The 20,706-nt window shown below is 38.4% G+C and overlaps 1 protein-coding gene across 1 annotated transcript; it reads right to left on the bottom strand.

The window, feature by feature from the left end:
* Positions 1-1,562: 1,562 nt before the first annotated feature.
* On the bottom strand, positions 1,563-20,219 carry LOC146547902 (T-lymphocyte surface antigen Ly-9-like). Its single transcript, XM_085265725.1, has 10 exons — positions 20,141-20,219; positions 9,500-9,790; positions 7,280-7,356; positions 6,405-6,573; positions 3,524-3,823; positions 3,346-3,425; positions 2,652-2,829; positions 2,469-2,525; positions 2,262-2,339; positions 1,563-1,669 (listed from the first exon to the last, which is right to left on the bottom strand). The coding sequence occupies exons 1-10, from the start codon at positions 20,217-20,219 to the stop codon at positions 1,593-1,595; spliced, it is 1,386 nt and encodes a 461-aa protein (XP_085121851.1). The 3' UTR covers positions 1,563-1,592.
* Positions 20,220-20,706: the final 487 nt, after the last annotated feature.

Below are 20,706 nucleotides of genomic sequence, written 5' to 3'. Positions count from 1 at the left end.
TAATGTTTGTCTCTCTCTCCAGACCAGGGGCCTGTTCTTCGTACCTCGCTAAGTAGGTTAGCCGGATTAGATTGTTGACGATTTCGCGTGATCCTGGATCAGTCGGTTCCCCGAAGCTCATCCGGGACTTGCTGTCATAGCAACAGAGCCGTAAGCGTAAACCTGCTCGGGAGCAGGTTTACTTTATGTAAACAGGATTAGATCGCGGCCACGCAGGTATATCCGCTTCATTTATACGAAAGCAACAGCGATATTTTTCCACTGTTTCACCATAAATAAATATTATCAATGTAACTAAAGATAATGCAGCACTTGATCCTTTTATTGATGTCACACAGATACATACAGGTCATTTCCTAAAAAGGGAAATGTACTATTAACATTCTATTACATGTATGTGATTATTACAGATGTAATTCATATTTCAGAGTAGTAATTGTAAATTACTTCGTGTAATCAAGATGAGAGACCACGGCTATAAAAGCGAAGGTGGATTTGGGAAGCCTGTCGCAGCCATGTCCTGTCCGTATACGCGACCAACCCATTGCGGAAGGTGCAAGATTGATAAGGAGAGTCCTCAGAATTCAGCGTATATTGCGGGACAGACAGGATCCTTTAGCTCAGCGCGACAGTGTGCTCATAGAGAGATATCGATATTCCCGTGAGGGTATTATTTACTTAACTAACTTGTTGACGAGGGGGTGCAGGACCACCACCTGTCTTTTTTTCCTCTGCCCTTTTCTTGGTTGCTGTTATGAACAAACTAACAGAGTATTACAGGCCAGTATTACCTTGCCAAGAGACGAAAAGCAATCTAAGAGATAAATATTACCATTCTGTAGAATACTCCTGTATTCCACTTTTACTTGTTCCCATGTTCTTGTGGGTCCTGTTGTGGCTCTAATGTGAAAGGGGATATAATATAACATATTATAATATAATATAATGCCATATGATATTGGACAATATAGTGTCATATGATAGATCTACCCTACCGCCTACTGGTGTTGGCCAGAGGGGCCGATGGCGCGATATGGCAGCCTGGCTACAACCGTAGCTGCCTCCACCAGTGTGTGAATGTGGGAGTGAATGAATAGTGGTATCGTAAAGCGCTTTGGGTGCCTTGGAAAGCGCTATATAAACCCAATCCATTATTATTATTATTATTAAATTACCTACGAGTTTGATTTGTCAGCAACTTTCTGCCAGCCCTCTCTCCTTGCTTTTGCAGCCTTTGCAGTGTTCTCTTGCGTTTTAATTAAACTGAAACTCCTGAAATCCCTCACTCATGAGTTCTTGCTCTGCTGCCGGAAAATACCGAGCACGCCCCTTGGACATTTTCGCCGACCAATCAGCAGGTTGCCGATCAATGTTTCTACTATCGATGCGTAGCCCCTTTTACGACACCCAGTGATGTCACATTCCTGCGTCCAGCTGTAGTAATCGTCAACAGCAGGTGTGTTCGGGGAACCGGATTAGCGAGCTCACGGTTAGCGCGGTGGTTTGATCTTGGATGTGTCATTTGATCTTGGATGTAGTAAGCGACGTACGAAGAACGGGCCCCAGTTTCCACAGAAGTCAGGCTCTAAGCTTTATTTGTGTAGCTGACCAACTGCTGCTGCTGCTGTTGTCTCTGTTCCTGACTGGCTCAAAGGAAACTCCTCCTTGTCTATTAAAATAAGCACAGACAGGTTGCACCTGGATAATTACAACCATACCTTACATGAAATTACTGCACCCAATCTGTGCATGATATTTAGTTTGTGTGTTAAGAAATAGAAATGTAACCGTTTGTATTACATTTCTGTGCCCCATAGACTGCATGGATACAGAAATACAGATTTTATAACTAAGAGAACAATGACCCTGTAACCCTATAATTAAAAAAATAATCACAACACAGCCAAATTAATAATTTGAAATTAAACATTAAGAGTCTCACACATAAATAAGTGTTAGGTATTAAATGGGAAAAAATATCCAAAGAAAAAGGTAGAAACTGTGTTTGTTCCCCCCAACATTTAAATAATTTAATTATAAATAATTTAATTAAATGGTCCTAACAATGAGCCTTGATTGCTCCACAAGTAACCTTTACGTACTGCACAATAGTGACTGGGAGGTTATGAGAGACATCAAGTGTAACATAAACTGGCCTTGAGCTTCTACCTGAGATCAGAGGTTTTTATTTTAAAAATAAATTAAAATAATATCAATCGTAATATAAATAAATGCAAACATACATAAATAATAAATCTTACCTCTTATTGCATATTTATTTTTCTGTGTAAGGCTGGTTGCACAAACAATGACAGTGAGGAGCAACAACAGAAAAAAACCTGATGAGTGCAAAAAATAAGAGCAAATTGTATTACTTGTAAAAAACTGGAAAAAATTAAGAATGTGCTCATTTTATTTCAGCATTTATATAAAAAATGTATGGGCTTTATACAGAAGTTGAAACCTACCGGCTCCAAAGCGCACAAAAACCCAGATGTTTGGTCCAGATTTTTCACCAGCGACATCTACAAAGTAAAACACAAAGAGAAAAATCTAAGGTTATTGTAAAAAAAATCTAAGGTTGTAAAATGAGTATCATAACATTGTCATTTCAATCTTTTAAAGTACAGTTAATTGTAGATACTACTCACAAAGCTTTAAGCATTCTTGGTAAACAGGCTCACTGATGGCAAAGCTGACGGGGTTAGAAACATTACAAGCGATGGGGAGGTTCATCACATCTTCAGCTTTTTTTGTTAGCGTATCCTTCAGATTTCCTGTTAACTCTTTATCCGTTGTAAGCCATTTATATTCCAAATAGTTTTCCTTCTTTAGAAGAAATTATGATTAAGATATTAATTAAATAGTTAAAAATAAAAGTGTAGAAGTTCTGGAAAGTAAAAATACTTTAAGATATTTATTATTTTCTTAAGGTTTAAATGAACAAATATGCAAAGCATATATGAAAAACAAGAAAGCTCAGAAAAACTGAGAAATTGATCTCTCTCCATATCTGATGAAAGACATGTCATATGTAGGTGGAGTTAGATATCAAGGAGGATCAGGAAGTCTCTGAAAAGGCAGTATAGTGGTGTCTGAGCCACTTGTAAACACCTCGTCATTAACTAATGATGTGATCAAAGAGCATGAGAAGCAGCCCAACTTTCATCAAATCATAACATCATTGATACAGCAGCATCTGTGAGTGAATGATTGTAGTCAGCACAGTTTAAATCATGCTCGGTTTGGGGGGGAAAAGAAATAAAGTCCATTGTCTACAGATTCCTAAAATGCATGATATGTGTTAACTGTTTGAAAAGAACTCAAATTAAATATTGTCCTCACCTGATCAACACTGCAAGTGAAACTCACATTTATCGTAGAGCCTGTGCATTTCATCGTTACGTTTGGCTTCTGCACAGGGTCTGAGTAAAAAAAGAAAAGAAAAAAAGATTATATCAACCTTTTTCTAAGTATATTTGTTTAGCTAGAAGAAGCATATTCACAATGGGTTGTTACCTACCTAATACACACAAACTCAAGCTCAGTAAATGTGCTACATTTCTTCCTTCTTCGTCATAAACTATAGGCGCGTATTGTCCCGAATTGTCTTTCATCAGTTTTGTCAGCTTTAGTGATCCAGTTGAATCAACAAAGAAGTCTTTCCTTGTGTTCCTCTTGGTCCGCTTGTCTAATTTGCTATTAAAGATTATTGTTGTGTTGTGGAACCATCTCAGGTTCTCAGATTCCTGCAACTTATGCTTAAGGGGCACAGTAAAACTTGAGCCTGTTGCAGCGTACTCATCACAACCATCCTGAGAGTCTTTGAAAGAGAAAACGAAGTAAGTATCATCAGAAACTTTAGGTTAGCCATGTTAGAAAAGCTCTGTACAGTTATAAGTATATTTATCAAATATTCAATGAAATTATGATCTTTTTATGTCAACTTTAGAGCTCTAATTTTAGGCATTTCATAGTTTCAACGCTACTATACATCTGCACCGCATCTCAGACCACTCTAGCGGACAGTTTTTGTCCACTAGAGTGGGATTTTCCACGGCATATTCTGCACCACCTCTCTGTGTGTTCATCATTTGTTTGAAGCCAGCTCACCTCCTGCAACCACTTTTCTGAGAATACGCGCTTCTTTTGCGGTTCAAACTCCTGACATTTCTTTGGAGGTGGAGGAGCACCACAGTAATTGCTTAAAGGAGTTTGCTTCTCCGACATCTTTAAGAGTTCTAAACAAATGTTTGTCCTCCTCCAGAAAATCTTATGTACGCAAACGTGCATTTCAACTTCTTAGCTGGTGCGCGTCTTTTATTTTGAAAGCGCATTCGCACCTGTGGACCACCTATGTGCACCCCTGGTTATATCAGCCCTATATACAGTATAAACCTGCCTAGTAGAAACATTTCATGCTTATTTTCTTATTTTTCTTGAAACTGTGCTTTTTTTTACATTAGTCTACCTGTAGGAGGTTTCTTAGCAGGTAGCATTGGCTCTAAATACAAACATATAGCACAAGCACTGCTACCTTCCAAACCTTTAACGTTACAGAACATTTTAATAAATTGTCTACCTACAATTTCTCTGATTGTTTACAAAACTACACTGTCTGTCTTTTTTGTTGTGATTAAAGTTTTAATGAATGCAGCCTTGACAGTAATTTAACATATTCGTTCCTTTCACGACAAAAGGTTGGTGTAGTTTGTGATTCAAATTCAATTGTTCTTTACTTAAAAGTAATTTGAAAATTCTTAATTTAATCAGGATAATTTAAATAACAAAGCGATCTACTGATGATCAAACAGCTCTGGATATAAAGCACCTTTAATTGCCAGGCTAATAAAAATAAGCCCTCCATAGCTGTAACTGTAATGTAGTAGTATATCTATATAGATGCACATGTACATCCAAAAGCTTAGGTTCATCTTAATCTCCTAGGATTGCTTTATAAAATGACGTAAATATCCATCTAGAAAATTAATAAATACATTTTGTTAAAAAGAGAGAAAGAAAATCTGGGACAAAACATTCTTTTAGTACTCAGGCAACTGTAAGGATCAGGAAATCATGTACACACATGAAACACAGAAATTCCACTTTCTCTGATGCCAAGTCGTGCTACAACAACGTAAGAAACCTGTTTACCAATGCACAAACCCACAAAAACTCTAGCACCAACGTCAATGAAACATTTAATTCTGTTTGCCCAATCAAAGTAAATATTGAATGTCAATAAAGGATTTATATGGGCAGAAATCTGTGCCATCAGAAACTGAATTTGAATAAGTTAAATTTGAATTTGAATTGCTCAGATTGAATCTGAATTGTAACTTGAATAAATGCTTTTTTTTTTTTTTGCCTGTCCCGTTTGGTTCTTTTGCCGTCAGAATTATTGTCTAAAGGCGAAGAAAGATGCCCAACGGATTTACTTTACCAAACTGACCACCCCAGCCTTGCCGTAATGATCTATTTGATTCACCTTTTATTGTTTATTTTATTTATTTTTTTATTTTCACTTGCTAGATACGGGACAGACTTGAATGAGGAAAAGAAAAGGGAAAAAGGAAGAAGAGGAAAAAACAGCGGAGAAGAGGGACGGGGATAAAGGGCAAAAAAACAAAAACCAACTAAATATGCAGACAAAAAAATAAATAAATAAATAAAATAAAAAATACATATATCAATCACCTGGATCACCTGTTGAGAAAGAAAAAAGAAAACAAGCAGAAGAAAACGAGAGCAATACAATAAACAACATCACAATGATATATGGGAATATAACAGCAAATACTAAATATTAAACATTATTTTGACAGACTACACTGTCTGTCAAAAGGTGGAGGGGGTGGAGGGGGGTCCAGTACAATGCACAATGCAAAATATAATACAATGTCTAAGTTGACGAATCATTGACAGTCAGCTGATGTTTTAGAATATCATCTGACACTAAAGGTCTAGTCACTTAGAGCTGTTCGAATACTAGTTATTACCTATATAGACTGATTTGTGTTTGGTTGGTTTCCTTTCTATTCTAAATGTTTGTGCACACGCAACAGCGTTTGTCCTTCAGACTGATTGTACAGCGGACTATGAAATGAAACTCTGTGGGCGTCCTGCCTTGTCACTTGTCACTTGAGGTTGGATAATTATATGTTCTATCTTCACACCACAGTCTGCATAAAAGCCATGCACACATAAACGTGTAGTAAAAGTGACTCAGCTTTGCAGTACAGTGCAACTTTGTATTCTTTATTATTAAAAAGTCTCAAAAGTTGAATGGAAATTAAAACTAAAACAAAAAAATGACTCCAGTTTGTCAGCAATTGTAACCATAATGAATTTGATTTGTCAATATTTAGACAGTTAGAAGGGAAATTGAGTAAACAAATACTTACAGGGCGCATAGCAGTTTTGTTGAACAGGCAGACTCAGCTCAGAGCTGACGGGGTTCGAAACATTACAAGAGAAACTGGCATTTACTACATCTTTGGCTACTCTTGTCAGTGTCATCTCTTTTTCTTTCAACCTTTTACCCTCCATCAGCCATTCGATTTTAAAATCATTCTGCAGAAGAAAATATCAATCATGGATTGGCATCATTCAGGGTTTAATCTTAAACCTCAAGTTTTTACAGCTTATAGAAGTCAAAGTTCAGCCAAGTCTGCTTCAGTCATGTGGGTAAAGATAATAAAATGCAAAATTGAATGTGTAATATGTCAAGGTCAAAGGTCAGACATCAGCATGTAGTAATACAAGAAGACTGACGCCAGGGTGTTGTAATAACATCATCATAGAACACCAAGTTTTAGTATAGCCCTTGCCCTTAAGGGGGAGTTGCACTCTTTAAGTCCTCTTGTTTGTTTTTATTAGTGTGTGAAATTAGTAAACACAAACAATTACAAAATTACAAAGATGGGGGAAAATATCACTCCTAAAATAAATTCTTAACCATATCTTAGTATCTTTATCAGTAAGTGTAGCTAAATCTTCCAGAGGATGAGGACGTCTCTGAAAGAGTTGGTGAAGTAAACAGTAAACTTTAAGCTAATTTAAACTTTAAGGAAAATATGCCTGGTATAATCTGAATGTACACCAATCAAGTACACTTCATTTGACCAGATTTTGTTAAATGTAACATTTTATCTTGTACTTATATAACAAAATTACATGGAAAATTTACATCCAATTAAAAGAGTTAACATCAGCATTTTAGGCAGAGGAAAACATTGTCATTTAAATCTAAATTAAAGACATGAAATATTATTCTTACCTGACTAACAACACAAGTAAATTTGACTTCTGACTTGTTTGGACACATTATCTTCACTCTGGGCTTCTGCACACGGGCTGAGAAGAGAAGATTTGATTATAGCAATACCATCAGAAAGTACTGCTGATAAATTATTAAATAAACAATGAATACACAGGAACTAATAACAGATGCCGATTCATCAATACACATTTAATGAGTAGCAAAATACATTATTAAACTATATCAGCTTTTGTAAAAACACTCAGCTGATAAGGTAACACAGTGGCATGTTTTCAGGTGACTGCAACCTTTTATCTCTGCTCCAGATAAGGTATAAATAGTAATGCAAAAGGAACGATTATATATTCATAGAACCAGAATAACTCTAATCTGGTGTCACCTACCCAAAACACATAAACGTGTGATTTTCATATTGCTTTCTAATGCTCCATCTTGACTGTAAACCTTTGGGATGTAGTTTCCTGAGTCATTTGCATCTAGATTTGTCAGTTTTAGGGATCCATCTGGATTAATGTCGTCCTTTTTTCCCTTGACATATATGGGATTAGGAGATTTGTTTTTTCTTTGCTCAAAGATTATTGTATCATTGTGCTTCCATTTTAAAACTGACGCTTTGTCCAGCTTGTGGTTCAGAGGCACAACAATGTTGTCACCTATTGCACCGTACAGGTTGCAAACATCCTGGGAATCTTTGAATCAGAAAGAATAAGAAAAAAAAACCACACAATCACATGACAAATTAGATGAATCATAAAACAAAAATATGGGACAAGAAGACAACTTGATCTACATAATAAACACAGACGCAAACTTTGTAAACAACCCCACACTTCCTCTCTCTTCCTGAAACAACATAGCACTGTACTGTCAACTTAGTTTTGTCAACTTTAGAGCGCCACTTGAATCAATATCATCATTTTATTATTATCATTATTATGTTGTGGTGCCATCTCAGGTCATCTGAGTCACTTAAAGTAAAACCTGCGTCTCTTACTTACTGTACTACCATCCCGAGAGTCTTTGAAATAGAAAGAAAGGTGAAGAAAGGCAATAAGATAAGCAATGCTCTACCATATTTTGCTGTCGACCTTTAGACCACAGCAAGCTATGCAAATCTAAACATGCACTGAAAATGACTTCAGTTTGTCAGCACTTGTAAGCATAATGTGTTTGATTTGTAAATGTTTAGACACTTGGAACTGAAACTGAATAACCTAATCCGGTCTTTAAGTGATGGCGTGATGAATCCTGCTTCCGGGCCCAAAGTAGTCTGCATTTAATAAGGCTGTTGTGTTTTTAACATGTTTTAATGCTTTGTATCTTGTTCTATTTTATCTCAACAAGCCCCTAAAAACAGTCAATGATCACTGTCGGCTTCTCTCGGGTTTTATTTCTGCTAATAATTTCAAAGTTCCGTTTTTAAACCCTTACGATGTAACTACAGCCCATGCAGCAGTATATTAATGACTAACCTTGTATTGTGGATGGATTATGTCAGTTGTTCTGCTGACTGAAGTTTGGTCCGTTTACAGCATCCTGCCATTCGAGTGCATTTGTCCCCGACCATTGGGAACCTCACATTAATTTTTATTGAGTGGAAAAAGTCCTCCGTTTGTTAGCGTTCGCCCACGAGCCTCACTGTTTATATTATGCTAACGTAGCTGTGTCGCTAGCAATCACGCAACACGCAAGTAAAAAAAAATGTGGTAGCACTTTCTATTACAGCTCAGTAATAAAGGGGTCATAGTGGGGTAACAAGGGCAAACAAGAAGGTAATAATGTGGTAATTTCTTAGTTATTACTATGCAATTACCAAAGTAATAACCAAGTAATATCCAAGTAATATCATGATAAAAACAATGGTTACAGTTGAGTAATATTACTCTGAAATTTATGTAATAGGGCCCCAAAACTGGGGTAACAATGTGGACATACAGCTTGGTAATAAAGTGGTAATAGTACGGTAATAAGGAAGAAACAAGAACATAATAATGTGGCAATTTCTAAGTTATTACCACTCAATTACCTGTGGTAGAGTGGTAATAACTTTGAAATTACCACATTATTACCCGCTTGTTTGCCCCTTGTTAGCTTACTTTATCCCCTTTATTACCGATCTGTAACAGAAACCACTTTCATATAATTAGCATTATATATATATATATATATATATATATATATACATATATATACATATACATAACTATTTTTACTTACCTGATACACATAAACGCAAACTTTGTAAATGCCCTACGCTTACTCCATCTTCATCATAAACCTGTGGGGTGTATTGTCCCGACTTGTCTTTGGTCAGTTGTGTCAGCTTTAGAGAGCCAGTTGAATCAACATCTTCATTTTTCCCTGTGATCACCTGTTTCTTTCTGCGTTTGAAGATTATTTTTGTAACGTGGAGCCATCTTAGACTACTAGATTCCTGCAACTTGTGCTTTAGTGGCACAGTAAAGCTTGTGCCTGCAGCAGCATACTCATCACAACCATCCTGAAAGTCTTTGAAAGAGAAAGAAAGGTGACGAAAAACAGAAGAATCAGATGAAAAATTTGATTAGCCGTGTTATATAAACTCTAACAAGCACGTTCATTTATTGTTACCTACCTAATATGCATAAGCTCAAGCTCGGTAAATCCTCTACATATGTTCCATCTTCATCGTAAACCATAGGGGTGTAAAGTCCTGACTTGTCCTTTGTGAGTTTTGTCAGCTTCAGTGATCCAGTTGACTCAACAAAGAAATCTTTTCCTTTGCCCCCCTTGTCTAATTTGCTATTAAAGATTATTGTTGTGTTGTGGAACCATCTCAGGTTCTCAGATTCCTTCAAAGTGTGTTTAAGTGGCACGGTAAAATTTGTGCCTGTTTCTGCATACTCATCACAACCATCCTGAGAGTCTTTGAACAGAAAGAAAGGTGGAAAATGACAGAAGAGCTAGATGACAAAAATAGGTAAGCCATGAAACATTATGATGACAACACATCATCAGATATAGAAACAGGGAACTATAAAACATCATGGCATGTTTTAGGTATTTTACAGGTGTTACAAGACAGCAGACCTCTATGGTATATGTTGGAGTCTTCAAGAATGATTAAGTTGGCAGATGACATGTTAAAAATACTTTTGCCTTGTAAATCTAAATGAAAAAGTTTGGAATTTAAAGCTTAAGATAAAAACCTGATGGAATAATAGATTAGCTGTACCGTACCTGTGGAGGCAATAAAGAAGTGGCTGAGCAGAAACACAGCGGTGGTGCTAACAGAGGCCATCTTCTCAATCAAATTCAGCTGAACAGAGAAGCTGCTTTTCAGCACTGAGGTTATTTTCTTTCCAAGCACTATCACAGATTTTATGCATGTACAATATGTGCATGTATGTTTCTAAAAGCAAGTGATAAGAAGCCTTCTGTACACCAAAGATGAAAAACAAATCAAGCAAAACAAGTCATACTCAGAACACAGACTGTGCATCTACTATTTTAGTTTTGTTGCTTCACCATAATGATTTACTGTAGTGACGCAACTATAATACTCTTATTATAGTATTATAATAGTATATATATAGTATATAGTATTATAATACTATTATTATAGTATTATAGTTGCTGATATTGTATAACTCTGTATGTATAATCTGACTTTTTTTGTTTCTGCTACAGCATCCTATCATTTGTTTCCTCATTGCTTTCCTATTAAAACGGGACACGATTTAAATCTTAAAATACACTCCTGTGTTTTTGGTACATGGGAGAAAAATAAATAAAAGGTGACTTATTTTGATTTTGTACTTTGACTTTACATATTAAGAGTGAGTGAGATTCAAAACTTTATTGAGTGTAATATGATAATGTAATCTTAAATTGGGAAGAACACATTTCATAAACATTTATTTCTAAACAGCTGCAGTTAAAACATACAAGCTCCTCTCGTGTAGAAGTTTAAACTTCTTACCTCAGAAGGTTTGACATGATGAAAGATCTGATACTCATGCACATAAATGACAGTTGTGCTTTTGTTTTTCCCTGAGTGGATGTTGTTTTTGTGCTGCTACACTGTCACAGCAGAAAGTGCACACCTATTTTTAGCTTGAAGTAGTTCAGCCCCTTCTCAAACCTCAGCTAATTGTAGCTTTGTTTCCACAAGGGTGGTTTTAGTTGTTTCTTGTAGAGGTAAGGCTTCTTGATGATATGCATTTTGGCAAAAATGAAAACACAAAAATGTAGAATAAATAGCAACAGAGGTGTTTTAACCTCTTGTTTTTCAAAATGTGTAAAAACATTTAACTTGTCTTCTTGTTCAATTTTCTCAAAGTAAAGTTGGAGTTGAAGTTGCAATACAGTTATGCATCACAATGTAATGATCATAACATGTAATATTTTCCTTGTATCTCACACAGAGCTTTGTTAGTTTAATGGTACATTTTAAGATGAGCTTACATTAATTCAAAAGGTCTATTCAATTTTATAATCAATATAAAAGGAGTCTCGTCCCTTTATATTCCTCAGGTCTTTTACAATTAAAGGATTCAAGCTCCGGAAGTCTCCAGTCTCCTTCAATAGTCTCTATTTTTTGCTTGGTCCTAGATCCTTCAGGTAGATCCTGAGGTACAATGATAAACTGCAGGAATAATCAATAATAATTTAAACAGATGGCTAAGACTTGTACATGAAATGAACATAAAAAGATGGGAAAAAACTAAGAGTATGTGCGTATGTGAACTTACCTTTAAATGTTTGAAACAAAATAATAAAGCTCACTGGGCAATGAGATGCCACTTCTCTCTTGTGGTTTAACATCTCACTGCTGATACTGATCACATGGTAAGAAGGAGGAAACACACTGAATAGTGTGTTCTTGAAACAAATATCTTCTATCGGGTTTCACATCACACCTGTAGTCTTCTTTTGGCTTTGGTTTTTGTACCTTAAACTTGTTGCTTCTTATGTCCGTATTTGTATGTGACTAGGAGCAAAAATAAAAGTCTGAGTCATACAGACTCATTTAAAAAATAGGATTTGGGCAAACTCTTGTCCTCTTTTGAAGCAAAAGGTTTATAAAGCATTAAGCCTTCAATCTTCATATCAGTACGGATGTGGCCAACTTGTTATTAACTTTGTGCAAGTGTAGCACTTTGACGACTGCCTGTAAGCATCCATCCAAATCTTTCAAAATGAAGGAGAACTTAATGTTGTGTATCTGCTTCACTCAATTATGTACGGAGCCCCGCAGGGGACATGGGAGAAAAAAAAATTAAGACGAACTTTTGCGAGATCTCGCAAAAGTCCGTCTTAATTTTTTTTCTCCTATGTCCCCTGCGGGGCTCCGTAATTATGGAACCCAAGACTTTGGGCTTTTGAGAAGGTAGGAGGCAATATTTTTGGTTCCCAAACTTTTCCTATTATGCCCACCTTGAAAAACTAAAAACATTGCACACCCCCTTTCTGTTTTAATATTCTACTTGCAATTGGGAGGATTGCATTTCTGGTCTAACTTAATATAGATCAGATTCTTGTTACCTGTCTAGATTGATTGTCTATTTGGGGTTAATGTTCCTTCATTTTCTCCATTACATGTAGTTTACACCTTCAGTAAGAAGCTAACAAACATTAGTTGACTGAAACATGAGTGTTTTGCACAGAACACCTGACCTCATTGCTGAGGCTTGTTAGTGTATACCATACATAGTGTTTGTAGTGAGCAGAAACAGTGCACCTTATTTTATATGGTTATGCTTATTTAATGTTTATTAAAGACTAAAGACTTTATATTTGGCTCATTTATGTATGTTTATGTTGAAAAGTTTTCACTTTCTCGCTTTACACGGCCTTAGTCCTATTGAAGGATTCCATTTGTTTGGAACTACCACTTATTTCTAGCCCAGGGTAGGGAATGCAAAGTTCCCTAATAATATTAGTATTTTATTTCAAAATACAGTAAATGCAACCCTTTAAGTTGTTCATTTTCCTCATCTAATGTCAAATATGGTGAATGCTACAAACTCTGTCAAAGCCTCCAACTATTTCCTTATAATCTCACACATTTTAGTGCCTATCTCCAAAACCTAAAGACTGGTCAGATATTTTCTAGCTTACCCAGACCAACTAGTGGGTCTGAAAATGTTACATTGTGTCATTGTGAGTGGATGGAAACCTCCACCATGTTCCTGAGTCTCCTTGATATCTGCCCCTGGGCAGGGCCGTCATACCTTCAACAGCTCCACTCACCTGGAGCTGATTTGAGGCAATGAGGCTGGAGAGATTTAAGCCCTATGCTAACGTCCCTATGGGGCGTCTCCCATTTTGACCTCGGGACTTCCAGGCCATACTCAGCACAGATGTTCCTGTATACTATGCCGGTCACCTGGTTATGACATTCCATGTATGCCCTGTCTGCTAGCATCTTGCACCCTGCTGTTATGTGCTGGATTGGCTCAGAGGCAACTTTACACAGCCTGCACCTGGGGTCTTGCCTGGTGTGATAGACCCCAGCCTCTATGGATCTTGTGCTCAGAGCTTGTTCCTGTGCTGCCATGATTAGTGCCTCTGTGCGTCCTTTCAGTCCAGCTTTGTACAGCAACTGGTAGGACTTCTGGATGTCAGCCACATCCTTTATCTGCCGGTGGTACATACTGTGCAGGAGCCTGTCCTTCCATAATGGTCCCTCCTCTTTCTTGGGTTTCTGCTGCCTGAGGTAGTCAGTGAGCACGTGTGTGGTGGAAGTGTGGTCCATGGCGCAGCTACAGGGGAGGAGTGGTGCAGTGAGCTCAAGGGGGCGGTACTGGGAGGCAAGTGAGCCACAGGTGGTGGCGATTGTGTGATGACAGTGTCTTCTTTTCTGTTTGTCTATATAGTGACGGCAGAGGTGAGCCGGAGGGAGAGCTGAACCGGAACGGACTGTCTCCTGTGCAGAACTGTCAAATAAATACATCTCTTGTGAGCAGAAACATTGTGTGTATCACTTCACAACGTGGTTGGATGGAGCCATCTTCCTGACGTATTTGTGGATGTGGATGAACCCCTTCAGTGAGATCATCAACAACACTGGCTACGGACAGTGTTGGGAAGGTTACTTTTAAAATGTATTCCACTACAGATTACAGAATACATGCCCCAAAATGTATTTTGTAATGTATTCCGTTATGTTACTCAATGACAGTAACGTATTCTGAATACTTTGGATTACTTAATATATTATCATGCTGTTTACAACTACATGAATGTACTATTGCTGTGTGATTTATTACTATTACTGAAGGTCCGCGGCTCCAAACCGTAGTAAAGGGACCTCTGACTAATATGTTAATAGGTTCGTGTCGGGCTCGTAGCTGAAAACTAGCTTTATTGTGTTGTCTGGGTCAACTTTGCTAGCGAGACACAGAGAGAGGCGTTGAAAGGCTGCTCCAACTGAACTTATTGTTCCGGAGGGAAAACACAAACACAGTGTACAGTCGAGTCTTAATAGCTTACTTACAACTGGGCTCGTCAGGCTCTCTTTTTGGCTGCAGTGGTTATTATTATATTTACATGCTTCCAGCTCCCGTTTCTGCTCCGTGACAGCTTGTACTTTTCCACTCTCCTTTTTCTCCCTCCTCGCGCTCACAGACACATAACGGGTATGGCAGTCCATTCTCCCTGCAACACGGACTATACTGCCCATGAGGCTACATTCTTTAGGGCTATACCTGTAGCATTCTGCCTGTTAGCTTAGCACAACAACAACAAAAAGGCGCTCTCTCACCCAGGAAACACGCAGAGAGAGCGTCACCCTGTAACCATGGCAACCGTAACGCTGCCACCTGGAACCACAGCACAAACAAAACCCAAACAGTCCTGACCCGCGACAATATGAAACAGGAAAATACCGCAGTAATCCATTTATTTCAGCAAAGTAACTGTATTCTAAATACCACCTTTTTAAACAGTAACTGTAACAGAATACAGTTACTCTTATTTTGTATTTTAAATACATAACGGCGGTACATGTATTCTGTCACTCCCCAACACTGGCTACGTATACCAACTATGGAACTGAGCATACATCAGCCACTTCCCTAAACATGGATGAAATCAAGCTGTATGCAAAGAGTGAACGCGACATCGATTCACTGATCCACACCGCAAGGATATACAGCAATTACATATCTTGATGACTTTTCTGGTCTTATTGATCAGCAAAGATTAACGTAAGATTTACACAGTGTTTGTTTGATAGTATAGTACCGTAATGACACTCATACCAATGATTTGTCTGTAGAAACTGTCTGGATTTCAACCTGTGTTATGTATTTAACCTTAAATATATTTTTTATGTTATACTTTCATATTTGAAAAAAGTAAAATAAAATTGCTCATTCTGATGCGAGGAGCCTTGTTCATGTTTGTTATTGGTCACAAGCTGCCAACACCACCCAAGCTGTCAAGGCTGTGTGCAGGCAGGCAGGAAAAAAATTGGGACAACTAGAAACAGGGCATGAAAACAGAACACACATGCCAGAATGAATGTATAGACATGTTAACATGCAGGATTGAGCAATTTCTTTTTTAAAGCAAATGGTGTAAAATCCTTTAATACTTAAAACCAACAAAACAGGATGTAACAACCTCACTAGAGTTTTGTAAAACTCAATATTTCCAATGGCTTGTAGAGCACAACTCTGGTTTGTGTGGCTGCAGGACTGTGACGACCATAGCTGTGCAAAGATATTTTGGGGGCAGGTTTTAAGCTAGAAAAGAATTCCGTTGCACACAAGAGGTACACCTTTTACTTCATTTTAATACCCGTGCAGTCATGTAGATATAAAAGCACATTAAAAATCAACAGATCAGCAAATTATAGACAATTAACAATTAACAATGTACTATAACAAAAAAACAACAACAAAAAGAAAAGAAAAAAATCATATTAACATAGACCAAGGTCGTTTGCATTAAGTATTCTAAATTTATAACAAGAACAGGCAACTTTTAATATCTCCGTGAATGTGTAATGTTTTAGTCGGATACAACAGCGGTCCCCAACCTTTTTTTGCGCCACGGACCAGTTTATGTCCGACAATATTTTCACAGAGCAGCCTTTAAGGTGTCATGGATAAATACAACAAAATAAAACCAGTACCAGTTCGTGACACGCAAGAAAATACCTAGGGAAACTGAGTTAACGCTAAAAACGATTAAAAAAATAATGCTACAAAACCGCTGAAAAAACCTTAAAAACCATGAATTTCACACCCAAGCCTCAACTCTCGCAGCCCAGTACCAAACGACTCACGGACCGGTACCGGGGGTTGAGGACTACTGAGGTACAGTGCTTAGACTGCAACATGATGCACAAGTTGACTCTTTTCTGTGGCTGTGTGTTAAGTGCATGTGTGTGCAGGAAGAAGCAGAAACTGGAAAGTTTCTAAATCCAAAAGGACACATGGCCAAGAAGCAAGAACACAAATGGCAGGGAAGAATAAACTATCTGTCAAAAGAAGAGGAAGGACAAACAAGGGTAAATGGTAGAAAATGGATGACTGTATCTATCAAATTAAAACAAATATTGAATTATTAGGCATTACATGGTTTTAACAGGGAATTGATGTGATGACTGTGTAACTGAATTCACTAAATTGTATAACCCGAGGACTGAATTTGAATCAAAACCTCAAGATGATAGTTCCTTCCTAGAAAAAGGTTCAAGTAAAATTTCATGTGGTGTAAACATCTGTCTACTTCCTAGGTGTTGGAGCTAATCTAAACTTTAAATCACTTCCCACATTGTCAAGCTTATTGTAATTATCACTGGTCGGTTTTCTGTCAGCCTTCTTCAGGACAATCAGCCTCCACTCCACCTACTTTAAATCTCACTGTGCATCTATCACTCTCCCTTGCAGACGTCTTTGTGCGACCCACCTCCTTCCTATCTGTGCCTCTCCTTCGTCACTCAGGCCACATTCAAGCCTCTATCTTCATCTCGAACACCAGCATCTAGATTTCAGACTAATCCTTATCACAGCTGTGATTCCAGTCCACTGTGATGGGCCATCAGAGACTAAATACCTCAAACTGAATTCTGTACATCAATAAATCACATTTAAATCCTTCTACTGATCTCTCCTTAATTAGATTTAGCTCAGTGTTTCTCAAAGTTTTTCTGGCATGCTTGACTTTAAAAAAAATGAAGAAAAATTGCGCTTTCAGTTTCAAAATTTCATGTGCATTAGGGGAAAGTAGAAAGTACTGGTACTGGCGCAGTTCTGCAGAACCCCCAGCAGGAACAGAAGCAGAAACAGCAGGCATGGAGACTGGCTGGAGCTGTACAGGGCATTGGCTCGGCCCAGGCAGCGACAGCGGGGTGTAGTCCTCAGCTGGCTGAAAGAGTTCACTGAAGCTTCCAGCAGAGCACGGAGGCGGCTGGGTAAACTCGCTCGAGCTCTCAGCAGAGAATGATTGCTGAGACGGCTCAGCAGAGTTATCAGCTAGACACGGCTAGTGTTTTAATGGGATTTTCTAACAGCTTAGACTGAGCGGGCAAAGGCTGAGCTGCAGGCTGAGCTAACAGCGGTAGTGGTGGTTGTAGTGGAAATCGAGTGGGCGATGGTGTTGGTTCTCCTGAGCCCCCAGAAGATGATGGAGGTGGCTGAACAAACTGCACCAGCTGCTTAGCCTCCAGAGTCAGCTGAGGTAGGTTGCTCAGCCTCTGGGGAAGCCCTGGAAAGGGTCTCAGTCCTTTGTGATGCCAGGTCTGCAGTTACAGAAACAGGTTTTAAATGGTAAATGGCCTGTGTTTGTATAACGCTTTACGTAGTCCCTAAGGACCCCGAAGCGCTTCACACATTCAGTCATCCACCCATTCACACACTGGTGATGGCAAGCTACATTGTAGCCACAGCCGCCCTGGGGCGCACTGACAGAGGCGAGGCTGCTGGACACTGGCGCCACCGGGCCCTCTGACCACCACCAGTAGGCAGTGTCTTGCCCAGGGACACAACGACCGAGACTGTCGGAGCCGGGGCTCGAACCGGCAACCTTCTGATTACAAGATGAAACTGTCCTGTAAAGGATTATCTCTGCCAGATTATCCGGTAAAGAGCAGTTTTGTACAAAAAAAAAAAAAAGACTTCATCTCCCCTTGTTCTGTATTTGTTTTGTCACTTATTCCGATATTGACATTTTCAGAAGCAAATAGAAATAGAGACAAACATGTCAACAGACAGCATAAACATGAACAGCAGCGCCCTCCACAGTTTGAGTGTACAAGTGGGACTTGTACAGACAGGAATGAAGCAAGAGAAGAGAAGGCTCTTACAACAATGCACGTCACTGCAACCCCCCCCTGGCTTCTGCTCCGCGGCTGCTGAGTGACCCCTCATCTGGGGCTCTCCTCAGCTCTTTCTGGGACAGTGGCGCGGCTGCCCCTCTGTTGGTCTTCCTTGGTCTCTTGTGTTCTGGGGGCCTCTGGAAGTCTGGATCTCCTCCATACCTGCTTCATGCCCTGGTGGACGGGGCTGTGGCCCCCCCCACACCCTCTAGCAGATCATTACATGAAGGAACCTTTTAAAAACAAGCGCGTCCATGCTCACAGGTGTACACACGGGTGCTCACACACACAAACTACACCCTTTTTGGCTCCTACCTCAAAGCACACTGTGTTCTGTTGATCTTATGTGCTGCACAATAATGTTTAATATTTAGTATTTACTGTTACATTCCCATAGATCATAGGTGTCAAACTCTGGCCCGCGGGCCAAATTTGGCCCGCAGCCTAATTACATTTGGCCCGCTAAGCCATACCAAATTATTATTAGAGCTGGCCTACTGGTATTATACAACTAATATACATATTGTTTAGTATTAAACTTTGCTTGTTCCATAATCAGTTTTTCAGAAAAACTTGTTTGAGTCCATAAGAAGAGATTCATTCTTAAATCTGGAGGAAGATTTTTTTTCTCAATAAATATTAATGTTAGCCCGCGACCTTGTTCCAGTTTTGAATTTTGGCCCACTGTGTATTTGAGTTTGACACCCCTGCCATAGATCATTGTGATGTTGTTTATTATGTTGCTCTCTTTTTCTTCTGCTTGTTTTCTCTTTTTTCTTTCTCAACAGGTGATCCAGGTGATTGATATTTGTATTTTTTGTCTGCTTGTTTTGTTGGTTTTTGTTTTTTGCCCTTTATCCCCGTCCCTCTTCCCGGCTGTTTTTCTTTCCCTCTTTCTTTCTCCCCTTTCTTTTCCCCAGTCAAGTCTGTCCCGTATTTAGCAAGTGAAAATAAATAAAATAAACAATAAAAGGTAACTCAAATAGACCAATACGGCAAGGCTGGGATGGTCCATTTGGTAAAGTAAATCCGTTGGGCAACTTTCTTCGCCTTTAGACAATAATTCTGACGGCAAAAGAGCCAAATGGGACGGGCAACAAAAAAAGAAAAAAAAATTAACAACTTCAGTGCCATAAAAATGTAATTGCACATTTCAACAAAGAAAACAGTTAAAAAGGCATCAGCGATGACAGACAACACTACATCACGTGAAGATTGCATAGAACTGTTCATCAATGTTTTTACTTGACATGGAAACAAGGGACTGTAATCACAAGAACTATGATAAGGCAGTCTGATATTTGCAGTAAGTAGATTTACTCATTTAGTCCAATTATTAACACTTTCATTCAGTATTACTACAGTTTATTTGTTGGATCTCTTTAGGGTGAATGATTGTTGACATTTTTAAATATAATGTTCATACGTTTTTTTTTATTATGTTTTATCTAATCTACTCATTTACTCACTACATCTACACTCATTTAAAACTCCTTCAAATACAAAAAAATACACCTGACAGCATACAGAGATGAAGTGTAGCGTACCTGTGGAGGCAGTGACGAGGCAGCAGAGCAGAAACACAGCGATGGTGGCAGCAGAAGCCATCTTCTTCACTGTTGCCATCACATTCAACTAATAGCTGCTTTCCATTTTAGTTTCCTGTCAGAGCATGGTATCATCACATGCAGGGGCAGTCCTAGCCTGTGGTGCCCTGGGAAAACACTCCCGTTTCTCTAAACACAGTTCATGTGTAAATGAACTGTGTTTAGAGGACAATGGCCCATGTCACCCATATCAAAAACCGCCACCGATCACATGTTTATGTGAGTGCACATGTATGGCTTTGCAGAGAAGAGGCCTTGTCTGCTTTCATAGATAAAAAACAAAGCAAATGTGACACTTAAAACAAAATGCTTTTTAGGTTTTCTTGCTTCAGCAAATATATTTAAATATAATCTCCAGTTAGAGATGTTCAAGAGGTAACCAAAAACTCAAGTACAAACTGTCCTAATTTGGGTGGTTATGAATAATTTAGACATAAAATATAAATGTATGTTTTTCTGAAATGACTTCTTCTTAAAACCTGACAATACGAACTGATTTTTCTTGT

Source organism: Mchenga conophoros, linkage group LG23 (genome assembly GCF_057382185.1).
Source record: "Mchenga conophoros isolate Kocher_MC1m ecotype Shallow Benthic linkage group LG23, M_conophoros_male_GT1.1, whole genome shotgun sequence".
Classification (NCBI taxonomy): Eukaryota; Metazoa; Chordata; class Actinopteri; order Cichliformes; family Cichlidae; genus Mchenga; species Mchenga conophoros.
The sequence above is the reverse complement of the archived record's forward strand: the minus strand, read 5'-3'. Positions and strand labels throughout refer to the sequence as shown.